General features: G+C 44.1%; 1 protein-coding gene and 1 long non-coding RNA gene across 7 annotated transcripts; one reads left to right on the forward strand and one right to left on the reverse strand.

Annotated features, from left to right (window-relative positions):
- Window positions 1-824: 824 nt before the first annotated feature.
- On the forward strand, window positions 825-11,913 carry mrm1 (mitochondrial rRNA methyltransferase 1 homolog (S. cerevisiae)). Of its 6 annotated transcripts, none has more exons than XM_064350058.1 (6): window positions 825-1,348; window positions 6,258-7,180; window positions 8,006-8,099; window positions 8,440-8,560; window positions 8,684-8,803; window positions 9,666-11,913. In XM_064350058.1, exons 2-6 carry the CDS (start codon window positions 6,381-6,383, stop codon window positions 9,713-9,715), a joined length of 1,185 nt encoding a protein of 394 aa, XP_064206128.1. In that variant the 5' UTR covers window positions 825-1,348; window positions 6,258-6,380; the 3' UTR covers window positions 9,716-11,913. The 6 variants fall into 6 exon arrangements, with proteins under 6 accessions (XP_064206128.1, XP_064206130.1, XP_064206132.1 ...); XM_064350060.1 differs by having other exon boundaries at window positions 843-946; XM_064350062.1 differs by having other exon boundaries at window positions 844-942.
- A 2,116-nt stretch (window positions 11,914-14,029) lies between these two features.
- Window positions 14,030-15,391, reverse strand: LOC135262799 (uncharacterized). Its single transcript, XR_010332322.1, has 3 exons — window positions 15,190-15,391; window positions 14,473-14,617; window positions 14,030-14,358 (listed from the first exon to the last, which is right to left on the reverse strand). It is a non-coding gene; the product is annotated as an uncharacterized LOC135262799 (long non-coding RNA).
- Between the last annotated feature and the right edge of the window lie 9,841 nt (window positions 15,392-25,232).

The following is a 25,232-nucleotide window of genomic DNA, read 5'->3' on the forward strand; positions in this document are numbered from 1 at the left end:
GTATAACTGACTTTCATTGCTTTCTTGTTAGATTTGGTACGCAAAACAATTACATCTCCCTTTTTATTTTAGATATCTAAGTACTTGTACAGCTACACATTTGACAAAGGCATTTTACTTGACACATCTATAATTGCGAAGGATCCAGTGGCCAGAAAGGGAAGTTGGATTATCCTATTTTTTTGCATCTCCCATTTATTACGCAATTATTATTTTCAATTTTTTTTTGTCCCAACAATACATGAGCTGCTAGGTGACCTGTCTTTCACTGCTGGAGATTGATAAGGTGATGAAACCTCTGGAGGCGCCTCTGTGTATTCATCAGACAGGCCACACAGGTTCCCCAGCCATGTGGCTCTCACCTTTAGTCTGATTCCTCGAGCTCCTGCGTTTTGGGAACGTGAGCACAATGGGGTGGTGCACGTGGGAGGCCTGCAGTCTACTTCATTTTGCTACAATTAAAAAAAAAAAAAATCTTGTTTGGAATGAGGTAATGGAAATGTGAACTGAAGTGCATTTTTCACATTCATTTGCATGCGTCATCATATGTCACTCCTTCCTTTTACACAATTCCTTAATAATTCAATAGTTCCATAGACCTTAGAGCACACATTCGCTTCATATAAAATGTAAAATTAAATCAGTAATGTGAAATCGAAACATGCGCCCAAATACAACAATATTATTTCACATGGTTCGTATTCAGAAAATCAGATGCAGTCGTAAGAACGATCGAAATTCTTAAAATCGCCAGGAGAGGGCAATGTGTCATTTCTTTTCAGGTTTACCCTCATAAAAGTTCTACTTCCTGATATGAGCACGTGGGAGGCGTGTTAGCACAGGAAAGAGAAGCGGCAATGAATTGACCCGACTACGCTAGCATTTATACCTTAACTGAACTTATGTACAGTGTAACGTTAGTGATTAAAACTCCACAGATTCGTGAGTACGTTTACGCGTCAAGATATAACGTCAATTAGTTTGTCACACATGTACCTTAATCATGTAGGTAGCTAGCTGAACAACTTAAAGGATGCGCAACTCATCTAAAACCGAGATTGGTAACCGTAGCCAGAAGCAGTAACATGTTTGCGGCATGGAAAGCCTTAGGGGTGATTGACACTTTGTAGCTCACTTAGGTTACCAGGTACCGTTGAAATTGTACTAACTTACCTAGCTGGGTAGATGATGTTTGTCTAGTGGGGTAACTAAAGCTAACGTTATACGATTACACAATATTAACTACACTAGGGTCATTTAACGTTGGAATAAAGTCTCGTGGGGTAATGGTTCTCAGCCTTTTTGCTCCCAAGACCCCCCATATCCACGGAAATATTGGCGCATAAAAGTGAGTTTAAAAAATCCGTTGTAGTAATCCTAAAATATTTACAAAGCAAAAATACTTTTTTTATTTGCTTTTTCCCATTCTTAGCAATCATCCTACCATCAGCAGCATGATGTTTTGCCTGGAGTATTTTGTGCCCTACATTATCTTTTTTTTTTTTTTTCCTTGCTGTTGTATGTAATTAAATGTACATTTTTAAGAGATGTGAATAAGTTGAATTGAAGTGAGCTGATTATGGTATTAAGTGTTGTTGTGTGTTTTGGATTGTCCATGGGTAGAATTATCCCACATTTACAAAATACAATTGTGCCTTCCTTGGAATATGCACTATTTGGGTGTTTAAACTGAGGATATTGTGTGGGGAAAATGGTGAGTCGCTTACCTGTGCATTTAGAAATGTGATTGGAGGGACAAATTCCTTAAAAACACAGCAGTGATTTGTAAAACATGCATTTTTTGTAAGATTGCAAATGATGGCTGTCTTCAGTCTTTTGTTACCCTAAAAATAATTGTGGAAAGATTATTTTCCTTTTCAGTAATTGGAAAGCACACCTGTGACTAAGGCAGCAATCGAAGTGGTCTGAGCGCAGAAATGTATTCCGTGTGTACAGTCTGAGTTACTCGGTTGCAGTTCAGCGATAAATGAACCAGCCATTTTAACTAGAGGTCAGCAAGGTGTCTGTACAATATAAATATCTGTCTTTATGTCATGCCAGGATGTCTTGAGTGCAACAGTCTCCAGTTGCATGTGCCACAGGAAATAGGATGAAACAAAAGGCACAGTGCTGCTGAACAAGTGGTTTTGGAGTTACTGGCTGCGTATTTTCTTGCTCTAAGCCGCAACTCCCCCCCCAATGCCCAGCCAGCCAATGTACAGTAAAACCAACAAGTCTAGTTCTATAAAATCTAAATGGCCCACTATTGTACACAAAAACTGTCTGGGCTAATCAAAACATACACTAAAACTGAAATAATGTTTTAAGGTGTGAAGTATCCTGTTTAAACCATATCTCTGGGGAAATAATGTCTTTAAAAGTGTAGGGCAGTTTACAGAAGTGCGCCCCTTATCAGACCCCTGAAGGAAAACAGGGACAGGGATTCGGCAGGGTGTGATAGAGACAGTGTTCAGTTGCAAAACATTGTACTGGATTAGCATTGTGTAACTTTAGGTTCTCCAAAATACAGTGTAATCATGTTTGTTATTGTGGTAAATTTGATGTCACAGGGAACAAGTTGGTGTCTTGTCTTCGCTGGTGACTAAAAATTGTGATACCTATGGGTCAGCGCCCAGCCTGATACAAAGGTTAGCCTGGTGTGGTACGCTCAGCACAAGCAGGATCTTTGATTTACTGTTTTGCTATGATCGTGTATTTATTTGATGACTTGGGATTTTTCTTTGATCTTTGGATGTATAAGGGGAGATGGTTCGAGAAGACTCATCAACACGGTCTCCGGCGCATCACAGGTGTATAGCCATTCAACTTCTAACGCATTCTACACCCTTGTATTTTTCCACTATTGAACACACTGTACAATAAACTTCATTCACTTCAACCTGGCATTCCTCTTTGAATCTTATCACTGCCATAGTCGCTCGTCGGAACAAGATGCACAATTTTATCTATGCAGGTTACACCAGCCAGGCGCACGGCCGCATCTACCAAGATAGATAGAGATCCTGTAGGAACATTTTGAGACTCCCCATGATTGAGATGACGTCACATGTTAAAGTGAGGGTATTCCCATCAATGTTGATCAAACTGTTTCCTCCAAACTCTCAATGCTGCAGGATAAAAATATATCACATGTATAACTATACACTCATATAATCAATATGTAATCCAATAAATCTATATCAGTAGTTGCAGCAAAGCTTATGGAAACGCAAGAAACCACAGTATCCACTGTAGAAAAAAAAGGCAAACGCAGAAGGCTTTAAAAAACCACACTTACTCACTCAGCAGAAAACACTAACCAAAAAACTAATCATATATTGCTAAAATATAATCCAAAAACTAACAAAACGCTATTACCAAATAGAAGTGCTAGAAGACTAATACTTTACAGTGACCCCTGTGTAACCTGAATAAAGTAGAAAAGTGCAGGAGGGCTATAACTCTAACTTGTATGCTCAATGGAAAATTACAGAAGGCTGTGACTTGTATGCATAATGGAAAATTACAGAGTAAAGACTGATATTTTTCTAAGGGAAAGTTGGGGTAACTTTCCACAATGATGATATCACCTAAGAACAGAAAATCATTATGGTGCCAAGAAGACCAGATGGCTGGTATTTTTAGAAATGTGGGAGTTGTGGGGTACAATTTGTGTATAAAATGTATGCAAAACTGACAATTGAGGTTCAATTCGGCTGAATTGATCCGGCTTTATGCACCTGTGCAAATGAAGTCTAACCTTTCTGAAGAGCTTGCTGCTGTTGTGTCTTTTCCCTCGTGAAATTGTTTTCTACAGATTGGCGTTGAAGTCTGTCGGTTCCTAGACACGACAATACAAAGGTTAGCCTGGTGTGGTATGCTCAGCACAAGCAGGATCTTTGATTTACTGTTTTGCTATGATCGTGTATTTATTTGATGACTTGGGATTTTTCTTTGATCTTTGGATGTATAAGGGGAGATGGTTCGAGAAGACTCATCAACACAGTCTCTGGCGCATCACACGTGTATAGCCATTCAACTCCTAACGCATTCTTCACCCTTGTATTTTTCCACTATTGAACACACTGCACAATAAACTTCATTGACTTCAACCTGGCGTTCCTCTTTGAATCTTATCACTGCCATAGTTGCTCGTCGGAACAAGATGCACAATTTTATCTATGCAGGTTACACCAGCCAGGCGCACGTCTGCATCTACCAATCTACCAAGATAGATAGTGATCCGTACACTGTGGTGGAAGGTAGTCCCCTCCTATGCATAACTGTCAGCACAGAGGAAAGGTTAAAACATCATTTTGGAGTCAAATAACCAAGATAACAATAAATTAATCCCATCACAGTAGCACCAGATAAGACTACACATATTCTTTTGCCACTCAGATACTTCTGCTGTTTGGTTTATCTGAGGGGTTTCTTACAGAAGTAAAGTGAGAATTTATTATGGAAGGGCACAAAGCCACTTTTCACAATAGTATAACTGACTTTCATTGCTTTTTTGTCAGATTTGGTACTCAAAACAATTACATCTCCCTTTTTATTTTAGATGTCTAAGTACTTGTACAGCTACACATTTGACAAAGGCATTTTACTTGACACATCTATAATTGCGAAGGATCCAGTGGCCAGAAAGGGAAGTTGGATTATCCTATTTTTTCGCATCTCCCATTTATTACGCAATTATTATTTAACTTTTTTTTTTTTTTTTTGTCCCAACAATACATGAGCTGCTAGGTGACCTGTCTTTCACTGCTGGAGATTGACAAGGTGATGAAACCTCTGGAGGCGCCTCTGTGTATTCATCAGACAGGCCACACAGGTTCCCCAGCCATGTGGCTCTCACCTTTAGTCCGATTCCTCGAGCTCCTGCGTTTTGGGAACGTGAGCACAATGGGGTGGCGCACGTGGGAGGCCTGCAGCCTACTTCATTTTGCTACAATTTTTTTTTTTTAAATCTTGTTTGGAATGAGGTAATGAAAATGTGAACTGAAGTGCATTTTTCACATTCATTTGCATGCGTCATCATATGTCACACCTTCCTTTTACACAATTCCTTAATAATTCAATAGTTCCATAGACCTTAGAGCACACATTCGCTTCATATAAAATGTAAAATTAAATCAGTAATGTGAAATCGAAACATGCGCCCATATACAACAATCTTATTTCACATGGTTCGTATTCAGAAAATCAGATGCAGTAGTAAGAACGATCGAAATTCTTAAAATCACCAGGAGAGGGCAGTGTGTCATTTCTTTTCAGGTTTACCCTCAGAAAAGTTCTACTTCCTGATATGAGCACGTGGGAGGCGTGTTAGCACAGAGAAGAGAAGCGGCAATGAATTGACCCGACTACGCTAGCATTTATACCTTAACTGAACGTATGTACAGTGTGACGTTAGTGATTAAAACTCCACAGATTCGTGAGTACGTTTACGCGTCAAGATATAACGTCAATTAGTTTGTCACACATGTACCTTAATCATGTAGGTAGCTAGCTGAACAACTTAAAGCATGCGCAACTCATGTAAAACCGAGATTGGTAACCGTAGCCAGAAGCAGTAACATGTTTGCGGCATAGAAAGGCTTAGGGGTGATTGACACTTTGTAGCTCACGTAGGTTACCAGGTACCGCTGAAATTGTACTAACTTACCTAGCTGGGTATATGATGTTTGTCTAGTGGGGTAACTAAAGCTAACGTTATACTATTACACAATATTAACTACACTAGGGTCTTTTAACGTTGGAATAAAGTCTCGTGGGGTAATGGTTCTCAGCCTTTTTGCTCCCAAGACCCCCCCCCCCATGTCCACGGAAATATTGGCGCATAAAAGTGAGTTTAAAAAATCCGTTGTAGTAATCCTAAAATATTTACAAAGCAAAAATACTTTTTTTATTTGCTTTTTCCCATTCTTAGCAATCATCCTACCATCTCAAGGACTCCTGGCAGATCCCTGAGGCCCCCTTTTGGGCCCTGGTTCCCCCTGTTGAGAACCACTGCTTCTAACACATTAAAATGTGCAAATGTATAACAGCCATTTTGAGTGTCACTCCTGGGAATTTTAAGATCAGGCTGTGGTACAGACCAGAGAGGGTCACAGAATATAAACCCTGTTGAACAAAGTAGGCTACTTTATGGCATGAATATGGCTCACTGACTATTCTGAGGTCCCCAAGAGTCATGTTTCTGCAGTGAATTGTTTATTTAGCCTAAACTAAACATGTTTCTGTCTCCATAGGTGGAGCGATTCTTTCGTTCATTCAGAATACTACCGGATTTGTTTTTTTTGGCATCAGGCCTTCCTATTTTACCGAAATTCACAGACCACAGGTGTGAGTAGGTGGTTTACCTGGGAACGAACATGCGCCTGTCACAGTGGATTTACAGATGCGCCCGCTACACTGGAGATGCTATCCTGAGGTCGGGTGTAGTTGGACGTCCACAGCGGCGGTTCTACCGCTGTTCCGTGACGCTGTTGAGCTCGGACGACGACGGCTCTGAGCTGGCGAAGGGTCGGGGGCGCGGCGTCCCGGGCCCCGGCAGCGCCCGCGTCGCGCCTCCCGGAAAGCCGTTCGGGCCAGGCGGCGGGAAGGCCGCTAAGCGGCGTCCCGCGAAGCCAGAAAACCAGGCGAAGCAGGCGGGCTCAGAGCCGGGGCTCAGGCCCAAAAGCAGGCTCTCGCTCGACCTCCAGAGGCTGAGCCAGGACGACCTCGCGGAGGCGGAGCCTGAGGCCGACGGAGGACAGGCCGGGGTCCGCCGGAGGACGGAGGTGCTCTTCGGCGCGGCGCCCTGCCTGCTCGCTCTCGCCGGGGGCCGCCGGGTGATGCACCGGCTGTTTGTGAAAGGAAACGGCGCCCCCCAGAGGCCGGCCCTGCAGCAGGCCAGCGAGGAGGCCCGCAGGCGGATGGTGCCGATCCAGCCGGCCAGCAGGAAGGAGCTGGACGGGCTGTGCTCAGGACGGGTCCACCAGGGCCTGTGCCTGGAGGCCTCTCCTCTGGAATACCTCACAGACGAGGGACACGCAGGGGCAGCTGGGGACCACAAAGAGCCCCCTCTCTGGCTGGTCCTGGAAGGGGTCCAGGACCCCATGAATCTGGGTGCTATTCTGCGCTCTGCGTACTTCCTAGGGGTGGACAGGATTGTTAGCAGCATCCACAACAGGTATGTCTCCTTTCAGTGAAGCATCCTTCTACTCGAACCGCATGTGCTTTATTTCCACATCTCTCAGTGAGTTGTTTCTGTGGCTCTGGTCGTGTTAACACAGGACTCAGTGTTTTTTAGGCAGAAAGAAAGAGCGCAATGGAAAAATACACTGTGTTCTATAAATGCAAATCTTCCCGGGTCTTTTTTTAACATTACAGTGGGCGATGACGCAGACTTGAACTACAAGTATAATTACTGATGTTTCTTTTTTGAGCCAGTCATTTTTCATGTGTCTGTGTTGTTTGCTGATCACAGTATGTACACTTTGGTTGCATTGCGAGATCCAAACAGAACGCGCTTTATTTGAATGTTGAAAATGAGATGTCCCGCTCCACCTAGCTCCACCTATTTGAATATATTAAAATGGTACTTGCTCCCAGGGTTTTAAAAATGTTATTAGCCTGTGTGGCAAACATTCATTTAAATCAGAATGCCAAAGCATTATTTGTAGCTTATTTCATCTCACTAATCTCACTATTCCATCCCGCGTCTATTACAAGTGTCGTACAATTATGACTGACATACATTTATTGTGTTATTTTTGTGGATTGGTATATTATGGCAAAATAGTTATTTTTATCAGAACGTATTTGAATTGGTGTAAAACACAGATTCTGAAATGTCCTGCATTCTGAAGATGCAAGATTCCATTGGCTAGCACGACCACTGCTAAGGGCTGTCTTCCGTGGTTTTTTTAACATAAGGCCGGTCATGTGTTTTTGCTTTAGGTGCACCACAGCTGGTTTCTTAGCACATTATTAAAAATGTTGTTTTTCCTCCTAGCTGTCCTTTGACACCAGTCGTGAGCAAAGCCAGTTCAGGTGTGATGGAGATTGTGGAAGTGTATGGCTACGAGAACCTGGCTGACATGCTGAAGGTATTCCTATTTTGTTTTTCAGACCATGTTCTGTGAAATTTGGAAATTTGTTCCATTCGCATCCACCAGGGGGCAGGAGCATGCCACCGTGTTGCATTCAGCTGGTTTTTTTTTTTTTGTGATCCAGGAACATGCAATGTGCTTTGCTGAAGCTGACAGGTTCCTGTTATGCAGACCTATAACTCATGTTCCTTGGTTCAGAATCCAGAGCTGTTCCCATTTCTCCTCACTCCTTCTGTATGTGGGTCTATATGAACATGACTTACAGACCTGGCACAGGGGCACAGTGCCCGTGGTCCACAGTGAGGTGAAGCTGACATCTTCTTCCCTGTGCTGTCAGTCGAAGGTGGGCCAAGGCTGGCAGGTTATCGGCACGGTGGGGGCTGCGGAGGTGGGCGTGGACGTGCCTGTCCATCACTGCTCTGATTTCGTGCTGACCACGCCCACGCTGTTGCTGATAGGTGAGACTGTGGCCCTCTGTCCCTGTGACCTCACGTTTTTTTGATCCACGCTGTGCTCCTCGGCGTTCGGGTCATCGCTGCGTGTGTGCGGGGGCCCCTTTGATCTCTGGTGTCCCTCCTCAGGCGGGGAGGGTCCCGGCCTGTCCCCTGACCTTCGGCGGCTTTGCCACGCCCTGCTCACCATCCCGCCCCGCCGCGAGCTGCACCCGGCCGTCGAGTCCCTCAACGTCTCCGTAGCGACAGGTACTGTGGCCCCCCTCAGATGAACACGGAGCCCCCCGGCTACCACTCCACTCTTAATTCCCCAGCCATGCACTCTCATACATCTGGCACAGTGAGCTGCACATTAACCTGTCAGTCATACACTGAGTATACAGTTATAAAATGTTTAAAAGTATATTATTGCTAATTGACTTTGTTTTATTAGAGGAGAGCAGATAATCTGTCCTCCGTAGGCATTTATTCCATATTATTCAGACGAGGGAAAGCAAAGACGGGTACAGACTGAGGCAGGATCATGGTGCAGAAAGTGCCTGATCCAGGATTTGTATTTGCATAAGGGTTGAGATTTGGCTGTCCTGTAGACTCCAGCACACGGTATCCTACTGTGACTTCTCTTAACTATGAATGAAGGTGGTAAGTGGGTTATAAGATACTTCTCCTTTGGTTGTTCATAAACCACTTTAGTCATGAAGCGACAGAACTTCAAGTGTAAATATCAACCTGGCTTTAATTAAGCCTATAAACTATTCTGAATGAACTGGAAGTCTGTTCTTAAAAATTCAACATTTTTTTTAACCATTCAAATTTTTATTGGCCGTCTACTGCCTGCTCTAACATAAAAAAGCTCATAAAATTATTAGAAGCTATTTTATAATTTATTTCCTAGAACTACACTTTCCTACTAGAAATGCACATATAAAAAATGGCTGCTTGCTCTACCACAACTTGATCGATACGGATTTATAATGGTCACCGTATTGCAGGAGAAATGTACGCTGCGTGTAGCGTAGCGTGCTGCACATGTTGAGATGTTGATGTCAGAGGTTGTGCTGCTCGGCACTGAACATCCCTCCTTTTCTGTCTCCTCCTCTGCGCTGCGCAGGCATCCTGGTGCACTCGCTGCTGTCGTCGCGGACGAAAGGGCGTCGATGACCGCGGCGGGGTGTTTGTTTTGGACGAGCTCCCGGGCCCCTCAGTACAGTGCTTAGAACGGATTACGACATCAATTAGCCGTCGGCGCGCCGCGGGGCCGCGGATTGATTGGGTATGCTAATGCGGACGGGGCGGCGGGTTTGGCGGGTTTTGGCCGAGCGGGCGAGGTGGCGCGGCGCGAGGCGGAGGCCGCTCTCTCGGGTCGCTGAGCGGCAGCCGCCACGCCGCCTCGGAACGCTGGTCTCCCCGGCAACTGCAGGGGGGGGGGGGCGGCGATGACGTCACGGCTCTCGGGCTCTGGAAACCGCACGCGGGCGAAACGGGCGAACTGGAACATGGCCGCCGCTTGCGCCACGTACGCATCCCTTCTGCGTACGTATCCCTGCTGCGTATGTACCCCTTCTGCATATGTACCCCTTCTGCGTATGTACCCCTTCTGCATACATATCCCTTCTGCGTACGTGTCCCTTCTGCGTACGTACCCCTTCTGCGTACGTACCCCTTCTGCATACGTATCCCTTCTGCGTACATATCCCTTCTGCGTACGTACCCCTTCTGCATACGTACCCCTTCTGCATACGTATCCCTTCTGCGCACGTACCCCTTCTGAAGGAGGCACTTGTGGTTTCGGAGCTGCCCGTAATGTTGCTCACAGAAATGGAGAGCGGGGGACTGTAAAACTGCGCTCGTTTCGTAGGACTGATTGGTTCCTCGTATGCAGAGCCTGCTGTGGCTGCAGTTAAGCTGTGCCTCGTCTCCAGCAGGCTCTGCATCATGCCTTACAGCAGCTTTATGGCTCTGCCTCTGCCCGCACTGTGTCTCTGCTGGGCTGTAGCTGGGGCCTCTTCCCTCTGTGTGTGTGTGTGTGTGTGTGTGTGTGTGTGTGTGTGTGTGTGAGTGTGTGTGTGTGTGAGAGTGTTCGTGTGTTTGTGTGTGTTTGTGCATTGGGCTACAGCCACCGTATGAAATGTGCTATATAAATAAAGATTGATTGATTGATTGATTGTGTGTTTGTGTGTATGTGTATGTGTGTGTGTGTGTGTGTGTCTGTGTGTAAGCAAGGGTGCATATGTGTGTCTGTGCAAGTGTGGGCGTTTGTGTGCACGTGCAAATATGTATGTTTCTATGTCACAAACACACACCTGTGCACATGCGTGGGTGTGGTGGATGCGTGTTTGCGTGCATGCGCGCGTGTGTTTGCATGCATGTGCACGTGTGTACAGTAACTGCACATGTAAGAAGCAGGCATTGCACTCCCAGGCCAGTGACGGTTGGGAAGTGGGGCACGCTGGCGCTACGACGGCAGCGGTGGACGTGAGCAGAACGGATGTGATAAAGGGAAAGCCAAAAGGCAGATCTGTCCTGCCCCCCTCTGTGTAACAGTATCCCCCCCCCCCCCCAATGTGATGGAACCAATCAGCTAATGGAATCATCCTAAGGGTCTTGTTACTTCCACAGGTGCAATTAACCTCCACATCTGCTAATCTGTGATTAACGAGCTTTACAAATGTGCTAAAACTTGCTAACGAACTCCAGGATGAGATCTATCGCTTCTCATCTCCCTCCTCCTCCTGCTCCTCCTCCTACCTCTTCCCCTGCCTGAGAGGCCCTCGAGCAACACACACACACACACACATGCGCACACGCACACACACACCAGCCTGGACCCACTCCTCTCTCCCCCCCGTGTTAATTAGCAGAGGTACTTAATTTTTCGTAATTAAGAATGAGGGAGAAAGATGGAGGAAGGACACCAAGGGCCAGGTTGGGTGTTGGTGCTGCCAGGTCGATATGAAGACGGCCAGTTCAGCAGCTGACCATTCTACCCCGATCCCAGTATACAGGCATCTCATTGTGACGGGCGCTGGTTTGTTCTGATAAGAGACAGGACTGACAGCTGTGGCAATGTAGTGTTTGTTGTCTGTCCTCCTCCTGACCAGACCATTTCAGCCATCTTCCTGTTTTTTTTTTTTTTTCTTCCTTCTCCACTGGATCCATCTCTGTCCCTTGGCATGGGTGAGGTGAGGTTGGTGTTCGCTTAGTGGTCCCTACATCACTGCTGCAAGTAGTAGTCGCGCTGGAGCAGAAGTTCTTCCTCTTATTTGTGCTCTGCTGTTTCATTAATACTGACTATACACTGTAAAAAAAGAGAACTTTGTTGTATAATAAATTGCTTTGCAATCTGTGCTGATATCAAATTTCAAGCTTTCAACGCAGCATTTCTGTCCTTTTTTATATGTGATATTGTGCCTGTGAGTGCTTCTTAATTTAATCAAACTGGGAATTATTTAAATTGTTTTTAGATATACACTTTTTTAATTGCATCACATAGGAATTGTTTTATTACCAGTGCATCGCTTTGGTTTTGAGCCATTTGTTTTACAATCAACTTGTTTTTCCCCCCTCTTTCTCCTGGTAGGAGACAGACAACAAGAATATATAGTATAGTGTGACTGCCATGTTGTGTTTGTTAATTTATTCAGTATACTTGCATAGACACATTGCATGCAGTCATTCATCTTTTTAGGATAACAAAATAAATCTATAGAGGTTTTATCTGAACTTTTTTGTAATGTCGTTCTAAATCCTGTGCTAGTTAAGAAGCTTATTGTTTGCGTAGTCTTTTTTATGGCTTCGATTGTATGTTGTGGAAGTTGTGAAATGGTACTTCTGAAATCGTATTTGCACATAAGTCACATGAGTAACACCGAATTGCTTTTAGAAAAATTTGACAGCATAATTCTCTTTCACACAAAATGTACTTTGTTCTAGACTTAGTTTTTTAGTTAATTGCACCCATGTATTTTCAGATTATGTTTTTCAGGTGTTCCAACATAAAGGTTACAGCTACAGTGTTCAAAACTTGTCAAAAAAACTAAAGTTGAGAGGAAAAGTTAATTTCTTAAAACATTCATCTGTATACATTCATTCACAGAGCCCAGGTAATGGAAACTAATTTCCACTTTAGGTAATTTACAGTAATTTAATGAGGAAATGTAGCTTGCTGTGCATGGCTGTGTAAGTGGACTCCGTGGGAGAATATTGTTGTAAAAGCTATCCATTATGATTGCAATCTGCAGTTGTATTACTAATTGCAAATTAGCTACCTTGGAAACACAGCATTGTCTTATTTTATTTGTGCCATTTACCAAGCAACCAGGCAATCAGGAGTGTTTACAAAACCGGGAAGCGCCGTGGCATTTACCGTGCTTGCATTCTTTTCATGTTGTCTTTTGTTCCCTAGCTGCACATCTTGAAAACAAAATAAAACATTTCTCCAGTGGGTGAGTGCTTGCACATAGGTCAGTCGCTAATATGCTTCCTATCTTTGGAAATCCTGAGTATGTGTGTTTGTATAGTGAGCTCCATAATGTTTGGGACAAAGACATATCTTTTCTTGATTTGGCTCTGTACTCCACAATTTCAGATTTGTAATCAAGGCATTCACTTATGGTTAAAGTGCAGATTAACAGCTTTGTTAACACTTTGTATACACCCCCCCCCCCCCCCCAAATTTCAGGAATTAGAATGTTTGGGACAAATGGTTTAACGGGTGTTGTATGTATGTATGTATGTGTGTATGTATAATCAGGTGTGTTCAGTTGCTTCCTTAGTGCAGGTATAGGAGAGCTTTCAGTATCTAGACTGTAGACTTTTTCCTTTGGAGTCTGGTATTGCTGTTTGTCAACATGAGGAGCAGAGTTGTACCAATTAAAGTCAAGGAAGCCATAATGAGGCTGAGGAGTAAAATGTAAAGAAATCAGACACTTTGGCCAAACCTTAATTTACTAAAATCAACTGCTTAGAACATCATTAAGAAGAAAGTGAGCATTGGTGACCTCAGTAATCACAAAGGGCCTGGTAGGCTAAAGACCTCTACAGTTGATGACAAATTCTCACCATAATTAGAAACCCCAAAACACCTGTCTGATAGATTAGAAGCACTCCTATGGAGGCAGGCAGGGATGTGTCAGTGACTACTGTCTACAGAAGGATTTATAACAAAGTACTAAACATTACATTAATATGTCCCACACATTGGTGGTGTCCTGAAATGCTGAGGTAGTGTATAGAACGTGCTGTAATTTCTACACCTTGAAACCAAAATGTATAAACATTACCCGTGAAAGGACTGACAGGACCTCTTTCATTCACGTAATATTTCCCAAACATTATGATGCCATAGGGAGACCATGTATAAAATGTGCTGTAATTTCTAAATGGTGAAAAAAAAAAAAAATATATATATATATATATATATATTAGGGCTGTCAATCGATTATGGAAAGCATTGAATAGAAATATCAAAATGGGGCATTAGAAATCAATAAATTGTTTTATTTCCAATCATTCCATCATTTTTCCAAATAGATGTCTTTTTTTATCATTGAACATAAGCCTATCACTTAGCCTAACATGTGGCCATAACAGTTTAAAAAAATTATTTAACATAAGCTTATCACTTAAGCACCAATGTGGCCATACGTCTGTCTGTTCCAAATCCAGCCTTGTCTTGAGGTAACCTAAGAACCTGATAATGTTCTTGATGTAGTTGAGTACGGTGGCTGCACTAATGTCCGTGCGGTGTAGGCTGGTCAGATAATGTCTGGTCTCTGTGCTCTTCGAAGTGACGAAGTTCAGAGCTGAAGAAGGATGATGAGAAAGAAATGTTAGCGTTAACATCATGAAAAGAAACTAGACATATAGAATGTTGTTGAAATTGGTGTGTTGAGAATTGATGTGTAAAGAGATCTTACCTCCTGTTGGCAGTTGAGGACCTTCAAGCTCTCAGTTAGGTACTTTTTAAAGTCCACAAGGAGCTTGGCATTCTCAGGAAACCTTTCATACAGACCTGCCTCTTTCATCTTGATCCGCACAGAGAAGGTCACGGCTAGAGGATCTCTTTAAAAAAATACAAATTAAATTATAAATTTAAAAAATTGTTTGTAGTCCAAGATCATAAATTCAACCTGGACACAACACATGCATGACTTAGTCTCGCTCACGTTTGGTGGGACGCATGCGCAGGTGGTGCTTCGTTTAGTAGGACGCATGCGCAGGTGCATCTCCCAAAATCACCACTAGCTCGAACGGCACGAGATTTTTAAGCACAGCTTTAACGCCCAACGTTACTTTAGCTAACCCTAACATGTTAGCGTTTCGCCTACTTCAGTTAACCTACTAGGCGTACCACCGATACAGATGTATGGACACACGGAGGACAACAAATACCGTTACAGAGGTGAGGACATGCCATAGCTAGCTAGCTATATAGCTATATAGTGAGTTTTACTCATGACACTTTGTACAGGTGCACCGTGGTCTGCACGGTTTCGTGCTTGTTTAAAGGGGAATTGCACTTTAAAACACATATAGGCTTATTTTATTTCTAATTTTCTTCTAATGAATGTCGACCTTCATTTTTCGAATAGTTATTTTGTTTTGTTAATATTTTACGATGTTTTGTTGCTTACCTTTACAAATTCAGGAAGTAGACCTAGGCAGCACACCATTGCGCGACTTCAACGCTATGCTTTTCTTCGAAGAAGAAGAAAAAACCGGAAACCGTACTACTATGTGGACTTGCGCTAAAAAACAAATAGGTCCTTGTTTCTAACGTTACACATTTAAAACGAAATAACTAATCGAAAAACAAAGGTCGACACATTCATTAGAAGGACAATATAAACAAATTAAGCCCATATGTGTTTGAAAGTGCAATTCTCCTTTAACTATTTAACATACTATTTACATGTGCAACTAACGCACCACCGGTTGGAATTGTGCGACGCACGGTGTCAGAGGGGTGCGTTCGTAAATTCACTCCGGTGGTGTCAGTGACACCCTGAGTGCTCTCTTGTCGTTTAGAAATTAGTGCTGCTCTAGAGCCACACCGACCGCTCTAGAGCCACACCGACCGCTCCAGCTGAAGGGCCGGTTTGTCAGAGTGTCTGAACCATAGATATGTATATATGTCTATGGTCTGAACCAGGTCTGAACCCCATAATGGCTGACTGTGGCAAAATGCGACGGTTGGGCTATTTGGCAATATAGGTAGTGTTATTCAACACGCAGAAACTTACAGTAACATCAATTAATTAACATAAACATTAAATAATATTATATGCGTTAATTTGCGTTACTTTTTAACGCGTTATTTTATAATTCATTAATCGAAATGAATGCGTTAATTTCACAGCCCTTACATACATATATATATATATATATACATATATATATATATATATATATATAGAGAGAGAGAGAGAGAGAGAAAGAGAGAGAAAGGGGTACAAGTACCATTGTGCGGTCATGCAGTGTGTGCGTCCGGAGTGCCTGCTTGTTGGAACTCATTAGATGGCACGTCCTCGACCACATGGGGTTGAGGATGAAGAGGTGCACTCATTGAGAGACTGTGCCAGAGATGGATGGGGGAGGGGGGAGGGGAACTGGGGATTGAGAGAAGAAAATCGGCTGAATGGGATAAAGAGAATTGGGATGAAGAAAAAAGGAGTCTCATAATATATATTATCACCGTACCCAACCCAATGGAAGAGTCGCCTTTGCTGGCTGGTTTTGCTGTATAACCGTATTTCAGCAATGGGCATTTTACACAAGACTACTGGAGAAAGCAATTGTCCTCGTACAAATTATTTGAAGAGATGGGAACAGATGAGTTATACTGTTATTTGCGGAGGACTTCGGGGTTCTGTAGGTGAGATGGGGGTTTTACTTATAATGAAGCCACAAGTGTGCGGCAGCCATGCTTCTGGCTCGTGCAGAACAGGCAGCCCAGGCTTCTGTATCCATCTCAGGCCATTGATCAGGGTATTGACTGGGGTTGACGGTTTGGGCCAGTCGGGGAAGAGTGACAATGTCCCTTATCCCAGAGTTTTTTTTTTTAATTTTTACAGCGTGTGACAAGTCAAGGTATTGTAAACCTGCTGTCAGTATTTAGGTCCTGTCTTTTGGTCACTGTTGGCCAAGACCGGGCAGAGAAGGACCTGCACCTGTAGGCCAGATTTCTGTTTCCTCCATCCACCTCCGTGCCAGTGCACCCAGTGAGAGGACGGCCTAATTCCCACTGTTTGACATGGTCATGATCTTATGCCATGTGGTGCCAGCTGTCGTAGTCAGTCCCACTACGCCGGAGAATCGCAGGGACGGTGCATGATGTCGCATGCTGAAGGAGACTTACAAACCAGTCGCCTTATGTTCGCTCAGCAGGACTTCCGGCTTTCACAGGTAACACTGCACAGGAAGTTGTCATTAAGTCAATTCTAGTACTTTCTGTTCACTGAGTTTCAATGTGTCGTTCCTTGGGTAAAACCCATTGTAGATCAAAGGTCTCACAAGGTCATGGCCTAGCACTAGGAACATTTGCCAAATAAATGCCTTGGAGAATCCTAAGGGTTATTCCAGTGTTTCAGAGTATTATTTTTCCACTCACTGTCCTGGTCATGAATTGATTAAGTTTGGACAAGCTTGCTAACAACACATAACAGACCTTGTTGCTGCCTCCAATGAAATGGGCCTGCGTTGTCCTTCCCCTTCTCTGTCTGTATAATTCTCAGCATGCAGCTGTGTTCAGTCACCAACTACCTTAGCCATCCTGCTGCCTTTGTAGGCTCTGAACAGCAGGCAGCCAGGACACCAAGGCTTTGATTTTTTTAAATATTGCCACAGGCGCTTCGTTAACTAATCACGAAGGACAGGAGCCCTTGTTTCCTCCTGCCTTATGGTTTTTGATAAGGCACACACACACGCACATTTGTCAACAAGCACGTATTTAATTACTTCTGATTGTTGTTGTGTGTTCAATAGTTATTAATTAGAAATTGGAGGGGTGCTTGACCTAGGATCTTGCCTGGAGGTGTGACTTCACCTGCCGTTTATCTCTTCGTTTATTCACGTGTGATACGTGAAGTGAGACGGGAGAGGAAGTCAAGTAAAATGAGGTGGAGGTCATTTTCAAGACGAGACTGCTGTACTCCATTTCCCGACCAGTGGAATAATGATCCACAGACACCCCCACCATCACCCCCTCTGATCTCCCCTGATGGCAGGACATCTGCTGTGTGACCCCCAGTGTGAGTGCAGAAGTTCCCTGCAGGAATCCCGTCAGGAGTAGGATTTAACCAACACACCGTAGGATTTCCTGTAATCCACGGAGACTTTTTTCAGGCGTACGACATGTAGCATCTTTGATCACACAACAGGGAGGAGAAAAACAGTCCTGTGAAATACTACGCCCCATCACTTGATTTATTTAACGGGCATTCCCCAGCATTTCACAATAGATGCATGTTCCATGTACTTGATGCATTTTTTCCCAGCCCTGTCACCTGGTGTCAGTGATAATACGCACCACCTGTACAATCTCTGTTAGAATCGCTCTGAAAGAATGACCCAGTTGCTCTTAATCGGCTACTCTCCTTGGCTTGCCTGCAGCTCCTTACAACTATAGTGCCCAGAATTTAAGGACAGGAACTGCTGGCACCTCAAATAAGCCATCCAGTTTCCATAAGCTAGGTAGGCCAACGGGATGTGCTGGTAGCTTTTGGCGGTGATTCCCGCAGCCTCTCCTGTACGCTCCAGCTCCTCACTGCCGCTTATCCCGTTTGTTTGCCATATGAAATGCGCTTTTGCAAATCGCTTTGGCTAAAAGAGTCTGCTAAATGGATAAACTGTAAATCACAGTGCTGTCAAAGTTGTGACCACGCGGCGAATTAAACCGGGTTCATTTCGAACCGAGGTACCGTGGATACCTCCCTTATCAGTAGCCCATCTTAGCTTGATACGGCAATATCAGACCGTGTCCGTGTGTAGCTTATTAGGTTAAACAATATGTAGCGTAGTCTACGTCTATACAATGCATAAACGTTCTCTTATGCCAGAAAAGTTTGAAACAATTTAAAGATCTGTACTCTTTTTTTCTTTCTTTCTTTTTTTTTTTTTCCAGCAAAGCTGTTCGTCTGCGCAAGGGCATTGCATGTTGATTGTCCTGGGGGTCATTCCAAACCCGAGGAGTGCGTTTCATGCTGTTCAGCTGAGCATGCAGAGGCAGCGAGCGGTTCAGCCTATTAAAATGTAAATTCCCTCTCCGGCGCGGCGGGCCCAGACTGCGCAGCTCAGGTGAGGCTGGCTGAAGTGGAGGGGGGTCTGCTGCTGAAGTGTCGGTGAGATGCGTCTGTCTGTCCTGCCCTCTGCAGTAGCTGTACATTAGCTAATGTGTTTAAGAGTTCAGCACATGCGATTAGCAATTGCTGTTATTTGTATTCAGTAACCCTACCGTAGCATATATGATACTAAAAAAACACACACACACATAATGCGTTTTGTGTCCGTTTCTACTACACTCTTTGTTATGTTTATCATAGAGGCAATGTAAGCTAAGTACGAAGGGTCTAAGCACTGCCATTGAGATTCCACCGACAGTAGCCTACGCGACTGGCTGCATTCGCATTATAGACTGTAAGTAAAACGGAAAGCCTATACTATAGGTCAAAACTATAGGTCTCCATTGCCTTTTAGCGAATATGACAAAGAAGAATAAATCGAAAATGCTTGTCACACAAGTCCAGGTTCCAAAGAACAAGCTCGCGAAGACCTACATTTCGTAAGTTGAACTTCGTGGCGTTACGAACAGAGCATAGCTTTTCTCAGGCGTTTTTTCCCAATTTCGAACTGCTAGGGCATTGAACAACAGGGTTCGGCCTACTAATTAATATTTACCTACAATAAAACAAAGGGACTTAATTTCCTTCCTTAATTGCTTGCTAAATTTAAGCCTCCTCTGTTGTATTGTAATATTAATTACAAATATGGAACTTAAATTAACAGCGTATGTTACTGCAACCATTTCTTTCTTTTTTTATATCTGTACAGGCACCAGCTAGGTGCACTGTTTTAGTGACCGCCTGTTTAGTGTAAATACCACAACTTTGTTGCGCTTTTGCATTCAAACGTTAGAAACACCACTTCAATCACACGGTACTCAGAAAGCGCTTGTTTTTGGCGGCACCTCTCTGCGTTAATGCTAGTGGTCACACTGTGTACTAGCGAGCCGAGTAGCCTACCATCTCCGTCACACTGAGGGAAGAATGAACCTCACCGGCGGAGTCACCATGGCAACCTGCACCGAGGCCGTGTTTTACTCTGGGATTGACCTCGCACTCGAAATTGTTACCTTTAAGCCAAATGATATGATTTTTAACCAATTGATTGACAAAATAGCTCAATTTCCATTTTCAACATCTGTGTTTTTCCTGTCCCAAAGGCATAGCTTGAAGTTTTGTGTGTTAATTAGTTTTAAGTTGTTGCAGCTCATTAAATGTTGCCTTTAGGCTAATTTTTTTTAACCTGTGCAACGGGCTACATCGTACATTGATTTCTGGGATTGTGTGGTTCTTAGTTTATTATCAGTATACACATTCATTCCTTTTACTATATACGAGGTGCCCTGTGCATTGTGTCGGTAATTCTCATTCAGTATATTTCATGGTAATCCACCGTACATAGGCCTAGTGATGGTCTCCGCTCTGACGGACCATGCCGTTGAAGTATCATTTCCTAACGATTTATGTTCTCTTTTGATATTTTTATATATTATTCGGACAGGTGACATTGACACTTAACTACACATGCAAGCAAATGTTACTGGTTCACTAGTCCGTCCCTTATGCGGGATTTAGTTCCTGCAAAATAACACTAGATGGAGCTGTGTTCTTATTGTAGCCATTTTCGTGCTGTCCTTAATTCTACAGCCTATATTTGAGGAGAGAAACCATGATGCAGTTTTGAATAGGTGTGCGTGGTACTGTATGTGTCATATCAATTAAATGCCAAACCTCAGTCAGCAGTCACTTAAATTTGTAAATGGCATGGCTTTGTGGATAGCTAACCCAATGCCAATAACTAATGCATTGTGGAAAAAATAGACGAAATTGCAATTCATTATATATATTTGTGGAATTTTTTTTTAATGTATTATTTTATTTTGACAAAAGTGGATAATCGAATAATGTCCATGAAGACAAATAAGTCTACTAATAATGTCTGATTTTCCTGCTTGTCATATTGCCATATTTTGTATATTGTTGCAGTTATCAAATCTCAAAGGGGTCCTTCTTGGAAAGTATGGCATGGGATAACTGTTTCTGTTCGTTGTTCATCAGTAAGTGCCATTGATTTCACATTTGCTTGCCAATTTAGTTAGCATTCATATCTGTGCAATGTTCCCTACATTGCAGAGTGCAAAGGCCTTCAGTTTGAACAGTTTGAAACTGGTGGAAATTACGAACAGTGCAATTGTGTAATTTCAAGCAACTGTGACCTTTTTGGGATGTTCACCCTTATGTCCTCAAAGGTAAGACCATCTCGCGCATCTATACTGTGATTGATATTCGCTGGATGATCAGTGTACCAGAAGCAAATAACACACAGGTGTGATGCTCACCTATGGTCTGTCTTGGAAAACATTGAAAATGCCTGGGGTCATTGCAGCAGCAGTGGCTGAAAGCAAGTTATTTTCTGTGCGCGCTTGGTCTTGTCTGTCCTGTTCTGGGCCTTTGTTTCCGTGTGCTTTGCTACCGTTCACGTACTTGGGGAATAAGAGTCTCCTTGTGTTTCCCCTCTGCGCTCAAGGTCAATGCAAGAGGTTGCTGCTAAATTATTTCCAAGCATTAGTTTTACCTGTTATTCGCTCTTGACTCGCTTTCATTGCAAAGAGCGACTTTTCTATTTTGCAGCAACAGGACTCTTAGGCATCGGTGAAAGATCATAGTCCTTCCCGAATTTATTAAGTCCAGCGTAATGTAGAAAGAGCATCAGAGATGGCTTCTTGTTCATGACCAGTTAACCTCTGCATTGAAATGCGCTGATATAATTTGCTTTCATTCTGAGGGATCAGAGGCATTACATTACATTACATTACAGGCATTTAGCAGACGCTCTTATCCAGAGCGACTTACACAACTTTTACTTACACTTACATTGTATCATTAACAGTGGGTATACTGAAGCAATGGGTTAAGTACCTTGCTCAAGGTACAACGGCAGTGTCCTTACCGGATTCGAACCTACGACCTTCGGTTCAAGCGCAGTTTACCCACTGCGCCATCTCCATCCAGGGCCAATCCTGCGTTGCTGTAAAGACAAATCTGCGCAACAGACACCCACTCAGGAGCAACTTTTTCATTTGCCATGTTATCGTTATGCTGAAAGATTTGACAATTAGAGATGCAGATACCAATCTGGTTCTCAGTTAGTCAGGGCGAGCAGAGAGCGGATTGTGTGTCTCCCGATGCTGACTTTTCTGGCGGAACATGGCCGTGGATGCAGACGCAACGAGACAGACCGGTGAGTGGATGCGCTCTCTTATCTTTACGGGTGTTGCCTGAACGCCCACCAGACGACTAATGCTAGGATTGAGGATGAACTCTGACTTGCCGTCGGGGGAGAACGGCAGTGTTTGCGCTGTCCCGGAGAGTGAGGTCATTTCCTGCTATGGCCCCAACTGTTTCCTGTTTTCTAGGTTGCAGGTTCACCCTGGCAGAGCAGCTGTCCACATGTCCGCCTTGTAATCCCAGCTTGAATTGAGACTCCCCCGCTGTTCTAATATGTGATTAAAGTGGCTCGGGGAACCTGTCCCAGATTCGCGCCACTCGCATTCTGTGGGCGCCCTGTGACTCACGCACTGTCCCGCAAAGGAGGGTTTGTCCTGAAATTGGGGAGCGTCGGGAAGAAAAGGTCAGCAGCGTTTCTAATTCCGTGTCAACAGAAAAGGCTCATTTGGCATGCCGGACTTCAAACTGCTTTTTGACAATGACGGCTTGGATGTGTTGATAGCCGTCAACTAATAAGAGGTCTGCCTTTTCTTTCCAGTTCAGTGGCTTCCGTCAAATGTAGGTAGGTGTTACAGTTTTGAAACAGTTTTCCCCTGAAATATACTAAGAGTTCAACCGATTTCTCTGGCCATTTTTTTTTATATAAGCATATCTTATCAGTCAGCGCCGAAGACCATTCTGAAGTGGACGTGTTTCTGTTTCAGGTGATTTGTCTCGAAAGGCATCGAGAACGCAAACAAAACACGCAAATGAACCGAGTCATACTGTGAGCGATTTTCCCCAGCCTTTTGAACCCCGGGTTCAAATATCATTGTCACAGCCTTCTCTCGTTGTAATAGTTGCCAAATATCACTGTTACTGCTGATTGAAAAACCACAAGGACCCTCATAAAAGCACTGAAGCGGGCTGGGGGGAAAAAAAGAAAGACGATATAATGCTCTCCGTCCTCTGTTTTTTCTTGTCAAAACGTTGTGTTACACAATCGCCGTTCACAGCACTCCAGACCCGTTACTCAATTATTTCGTCCAAAAAAAAAAAAAAAAAGCGTGGATCTGTCGGGGCTCTGTGGCTTTTGAGTTACGATGGAGGGGACTGGGGTTCAAGCCGCAGACCTCCGCCAGGCCTTGGGAGTTATTTTTGTTGTGCTGGACATTTTAACAGTGCTCTTCAGAAGTGCTGCCCTCACTGTACCGTTTTATTTTCCCATCCATCAAGTGCTCTCTGATGGCACGGCAACGCACGCTTTGTGTACGTACGGTCCGCCTGAAGAGGCCGTCCACACGTTAGTCTGCTGTAATTATGAGGCAGGCTGCTGTATGAATATTTCCCGGTTGCCTGTAGCGTAGTAACAGTGTTCAGTCCAATATGGAGTACTAAATAAAGTCATTTGCCTGTGCCGGGCGTTGGGGGGGAAAAAACACATTTTACACATTTCTTTTTTTTTTTTCCCCCACAGCAGAGCTCCTGTGTTTGCTTAAATTAAGTGCGAGAAATTTATTCAAATAGATACCCCTGTTTTCATTAGATGCTCTTTGTGCAGTTAAATGATCTATTCAGATAGGTCACATGAATGCATTATGTCACCTCTGTGCGCATTTCGGCGCTTGCACGCGCCGAGCCCGTGTTTTCGAATGTGGAAATACGCCACGCCACAATTACTCGGGCAATAGTGATGGACAGGAGCGGGCACGCATTGCTTTTTCCTTCACGGTGGTTGCCTGATTAAGTACTCGCGCGCAAGGTCAAGATCCGTTTCCAGTTTAGAGCGCGATCTGCATTCTCGTTTTACTATGCAAATGCTCGTTTCTGTTTTTGTAATCCCTTGATTTTCCACCCCCCTGTCGTATATTGAGCAAGATTGACTGAAGCAGGATTTAACATGCTTTGCATCGGGCGATTCTGATATCCACAAATAAAGCAATAGAAAAACCACATCTGTGTTTAATTGCATTTCCTGCTTGTTTTCTCTTATTGGGAATGGCCAGTCGTGCTACAACCCCAGGGTCACTGAAGTGCCACCTGCACCCACAGAGAGAACAGTGCAACTTTCTGCAGACCACACTGTGTCTTCCACACTGCTACACAGGTGCTAACTGGAGTGAGAGGGGCTACATTTCTCACTGATAGCGATTGGTGGCCTGCCTTGGTGCCTGGCGAGTACCCACGGGGCACCCACAACCCTGATCCACTGCACATCCTGTCCCCGTGGTCTGACGCCGCTCGTTCGTGCTGTCAGCACCGTGTAGTGGGATAACGACGGTCCGGACTGACATGAGTGACCTGTACGTGACGACGGCATGAGCCTGTTCTGAGTCCCTCAGAACTATTAGACATGCTCACCGTTTGACCTGCCTGCATGTGCATGTTTAGCATACTTTACATTTAACTGCTTTCATTGGACTTTTTTTTGTTGTTGTTGTAAATATTAGTTTGTTATGTAGCCTAGTATGTGGACTGCTTAAAGAAGGGATAAAGGCAGTTCTGTTGGATGTAGATGTTTCCTTAGCATGCTGACACGGAGCTGAAGTGTGTGTAGACTTTCCCCCTTCCCGATGTATTTGGCATGTGAAGCCTTCATCAGTAACCCCCCCCCCCCGCAACCCCCCCCCACCCCGACAGGACGAGACTCTGCCGCTGTCTTTACGGTTAAACACAACGTGATTTATTGTGCTTTAATTTGGAGTCCCTCTCCATTCTTTGCTGTTTATGGTGAGCTGCCCACTGACAGTGATTTCTTTTTTTTTTTTTTTTCTTCCTCTTTTTTTTTTTTTTTTGTTTGTTTGTGGCGGATCCTGCCCAAGCTAATGGCACTCCATTTTGCTCTGCGTTTAGCCGCGGTGCGACGGGGGGGTGGGGGGGGAGAAAAAGCTGGAAATAAACAGCGGTTTCCTATTTATGCTGCCAATTTCACTTGATGGCGCGCGGCTTATTGAAATGAACCGGGGCCCACCCCACCCCCCCCGCCTTAACGGCGCTGAAGGGCCGGCCCGGCGTTGGCAGAGATAGATTGTAGCAGGCAATTACGCCGGGCCGGCCTCTGATTAGGGAGCCGCCCGCTCAAACAGTCAGCCCCTCTCCGCCCCTCGCCGTGATGAGGCGGAGATTGGCTCGGACATTGTTTGATTGCTTTCAGACACGTTTACGGAATCCGCCACGCTCGCCGGCTCGCT

Source organism: Anguilla rostrata, chromosome 9, assembly GCF_018555375.3.
Source record: "Anguilla rostrata isolate EN2019 chromosome 9, ASM1855537v3, whole genome shotgun sequence".
NCBI classification, from domain to species: Eukaryota; Metazoa; Chordata; class Actinopteri; order Anguilliformes; family Anguillidae; genus Anguilla; species Anguilla rostrata.